Source organism: Pygoscelis adeliae, unplaced genomic scaffold (genome assembly GCF_000699105.1).
Source record: "Pygoscelis adeliae isolate BGI_AS28 unplaced genomic scaffold, ASM69910v1 Scaffold14, whole genome shotgun sequence".
Taxonomy (NCBI): domain Eukaryota; kingdom Metazoa; phylum Chordata; class Aves; order Sphenisciformes; family Spheniscidae; genus Pygoscelis; species Pygoscelis adeliae.
In genome coordinates this window covers 2,984,954-2,988,409 of record NW_008825109.1, presented here as the reverse complement: position 1 = coordinate 2,988,409, position 3,456 = coordinate 2,984,954, and the positions used below count along the sequence as shown (strand labels likewise).

Genomic DNA, 3,456 nt, shown 5'->3' with positions numbered 1-3,456 from the left:
GGGCTCTGAGGCCCCTCGGCCCAACGGGGTGACCCGGTGGCGGCTTCACGGGCAGCGCCCCGTGCGTGGGTGGTTGCCCGGCAGGAGCTTTCCCCAGCCGGAAGCTGCGTGGATAGGTCGCTTCGTCTTTTAAAATGTATTTCTGAAGCACACTTTAATTTCTTGACTTTCTGTCTTAGGGTAGCCTTTACCCTTTTTTTAAAAGTCTGCCTTTCCCATCGTTTTGGTAAGGCAGTGTGTATAAAACAGCAATCGTCGGAAACTGATTTTACAGTGGAAACAAAATAAACAGGAAAGTTTCTATGGCCATCTTGCTTATACCTGTTTTTTAACAGAACTGCGAAACTGGCAACATCTGCTCCACTTGAAAGCAACTTTAAGTCAGGTTCTTGGCACATAAGTTGTAATGGTTGTAAGAGTTTATATGTATTAGTATATATTATATCCTAACATACAGTAGTGAGTGTGGATTTTTTATTTAAAATACCTCAAAAGTGTTCTACTCATTCCATCTTGATTCCTCTGCTGTATTTGCTGAGTATTTTTATTATCTCTGGTATAATTCCCTGTGCTCTTCTTGTCTGTTGTTTTCACACTGTGTTCATCACTGCGGTGTTTGAACATACATATCACAGCCCTAAAGCTGAAGAGGTTGAAGAGATTGGGTTATGACACACCCACCAAGAAGTGCAGGAAAGCGGGGTTAAGACTTGCAGCCCCACGACATTAGAATAGCACTGTATGAAAGTGTTTTCTTATTTCTTCTTAGGTTTTTCAACAACTCTTCCAGTAATGTTATGGATCAGAAAATGGCTTACAAACCTGTGGAAAGACCGACTTTCTTTGAAATATTTAAGGCGCATTGCAGTGAATCAGGTACAGCTTGTCTACAGTAAATACATTTTATTATGGTTGCTTTCTGGACATTACCATTTTATACACATCTGCTGTATGCTGTATATTCCATATAAAAGTTATATGCATGCAACGTATTAGCAGCTCTACTTGCCCCAAATCTGTATTCACTAATATCTACCTTTTTTTAAATATCTGTTTGAATTTTATTTGTAGCTTTTTTCCATCATGTGTACTCAGTTATTTTTTGTACTTGTTTTTTAGCTGTGGCTTCCTTATGTACCTGCATGCAGGCCAGGTTTAGTCTTTTGCCAAATGCACCTGTAGTCGTATGATTTATTAATGTTAAAAGGAACCTGTTTAACTTGCCAGTCTGAGTAAAATAAGAGATAAACTGAAAGCCAGATGTATACTTTTAATTTTAAACAAACTGGATATTTATCTGCTCTTTGATTAGTTTTGTTAATGGTCTGAGAATTTGGGCAGGTGTTCTTGGATACTTTGTAGGGTATTAGAGTTCAAAGCTATCTAGAAACAAAATAACAGACGTATGATAATGGCAGGAGTCATGCATTTTGCTGCTAGCATTTAAATGCCTAATGTGTTTTCACATCCTGCATGGAGCATTAATTTTGTATTAATTTACAACTAATTACAGTCTTCTCTTACATGTATCATACATAGAATGAAGATTTCTGTTTTATGGTTTAATACCATATGAACTCATACTTGTTGTCATGTGTTATTTGCATGCCATTTGGCAGGTTTCTCTCTTTTCTTTTTTTTAAAATGTGATTTTCTGTATGTTTTTCTTCATAGACTTAGGGCCTATCAGTCTCGACTGGTTTGAAGAACTCAGCGCAGAAGCACCCTCATATGAGCCTAAATTGTTAGGAGAACTTGATGGTCCCATTGGCTGGCTTGATCAAACATCTTTTAAAACTCCGAGGGCAAAACCCTCCACATACAGTCAGCTGTCATCAACTCCACTGATTTTTAAAGAAGAAAATATGATATTGCCACCTTATTCTTCTGGAAAAGAACTGGATCAGAAAAAACCAGGAGCAAGTGAGTAAATTTTTTTTTTTTTAAAGTGGTACTTAAAGGCTTCTTGTGCCCTGCAGAAGCAAGAGCCCTTTTTTTTTAATTATTGTTACTTTTTGTTGTGGTAGCTGATGATTATTAATGTAATAGGTAATGCTACTGCAGAAATTGTATGAGTAAAAAGGTTATCTTAGTAGGCGTCTGAAGATCACCTATAAAAATGCAGAATTAATCTTAATAATGAATCCAGCCTTGCAATAAACTGGTAATATACATGCAAAGTTCCCTATAGAAAAGATATTGTCCTAGTCCTAATACTCTAAATACTGTTAATATAAGGAGCTTATTAGTGTAACCTGGTGACTGAGAATCAGAGTGAATTTTTTTAGCAGCCTGATTTCTTTTTTTATCCAAAATCTCTGAAAATCTTTTCGAGAGAGAGTGATGCTTATCATGCTGAAGTATGAGGCGATCTGTAGGGCACTCCTTAACCCTTCTTAGATTTCAAAGCACTAAGCTCTTTGAGTTAGTAAAGCTATAAGTCATGGAAAGAAGTTACACTTTTCCATTTGGAGACAAGGAGTTCTATGACTTTTATGGGAACTTCTCACTACATTATTTCCAAATCCCAAGTACGTCATGAAAGTACATGCCACTGCTCCTTTTTGATGCACCTGCAAGCCATAGTACCTATCCTCCTTGGACAGAAAGAAGAACCTTTTCTATGGAGAATGTATGCACGATTGTATAGAAGAATCTTTTCAATGGAAGAATATCTAACCCTGTTCCTGCAATATCTGATTTGTACATCTACTGTGTCTGTGCCCTCCTAACAGTGAGAGAAGCTCTTCTAAACAGGTTACAGATGAACACAAGACTCCCTTTATTACCAGAATCGTTCTTAGATCCTAAAGCAAAGTCTTTAAAGGTGTAGAACTGTGTTACTGTTCAAATACACTTTATGACATTACTTCCATAGAATATTGCTACCCTGTTAGTTTCTCTTAAGTTCCTTGCTGAACTTCTGCTCAACTTGTTCTCAGCTGAGAACATGTTTTTTCTAAATTTAGCTATTTGGACTTTTTCAGTGTTAAGTCCCTAGTGAATTCTTGGTAACATTTCAGAAGTTACAAATAAAGGAACCTTATGATTGTTCTGTTTCAGAATGGTTACTTTTGCTCTGTGCTTGTGCATGCAGACATTTGTATACACTCCGTAAGGAAGGGAAGACAACTATTACCAAAGTTTCTATAGTTACCTGTGGCTGGCTCGAGACCTTTTTCTCCTGGTTTTCTTGGTTAGAGCCAACTAGCTCGTGTACCTAGCTTTACTTCTTGTGAAAACAAGAGCATGGATGGAAGCTGATGGATTTCACCTGGGATGCAGCCATGCTGTGCATGTGGACTCAGGAACTCAGAAGCAGAGAGAAATGCAGAAACCTAGGTGTAATTTCTGATGTGGAAGTTGTTTGGAAATTTCTGAGTAGGAATTCATTTGAGTAGTTGCTTGTTCATGTGAGGGGCTCACTGTTCAGAGGGTTCTGCTGCTTTGGTGGGC

General features: G+C 37.8%; 1 protein-coding gene across 1 annotated transcript in view; it reads left to right on the top strand.

Moving 5' to 3' along the window:
• The first annotated feature begins 809 nt into the window (after window positions 1-809).
• Window positions 810-3,456, top strand: part of BRCA2 (breast cancer 2, early onset) — a 39,825-nt gene continuing 37,178 nt past the window's right edge. The window contains exons 1-2 of the mRNA XM_009327732.1: window positions 810-876; window positions 1,675-1,923. Coding sequence (XP_009326007.1) covers window positions 810-876; window positions 1,675-1,923 — 316 coding nt within the window. The remainder of the gene's footprint in view (window positions 877-1,674; window positions 1,924-3,456) is intronic.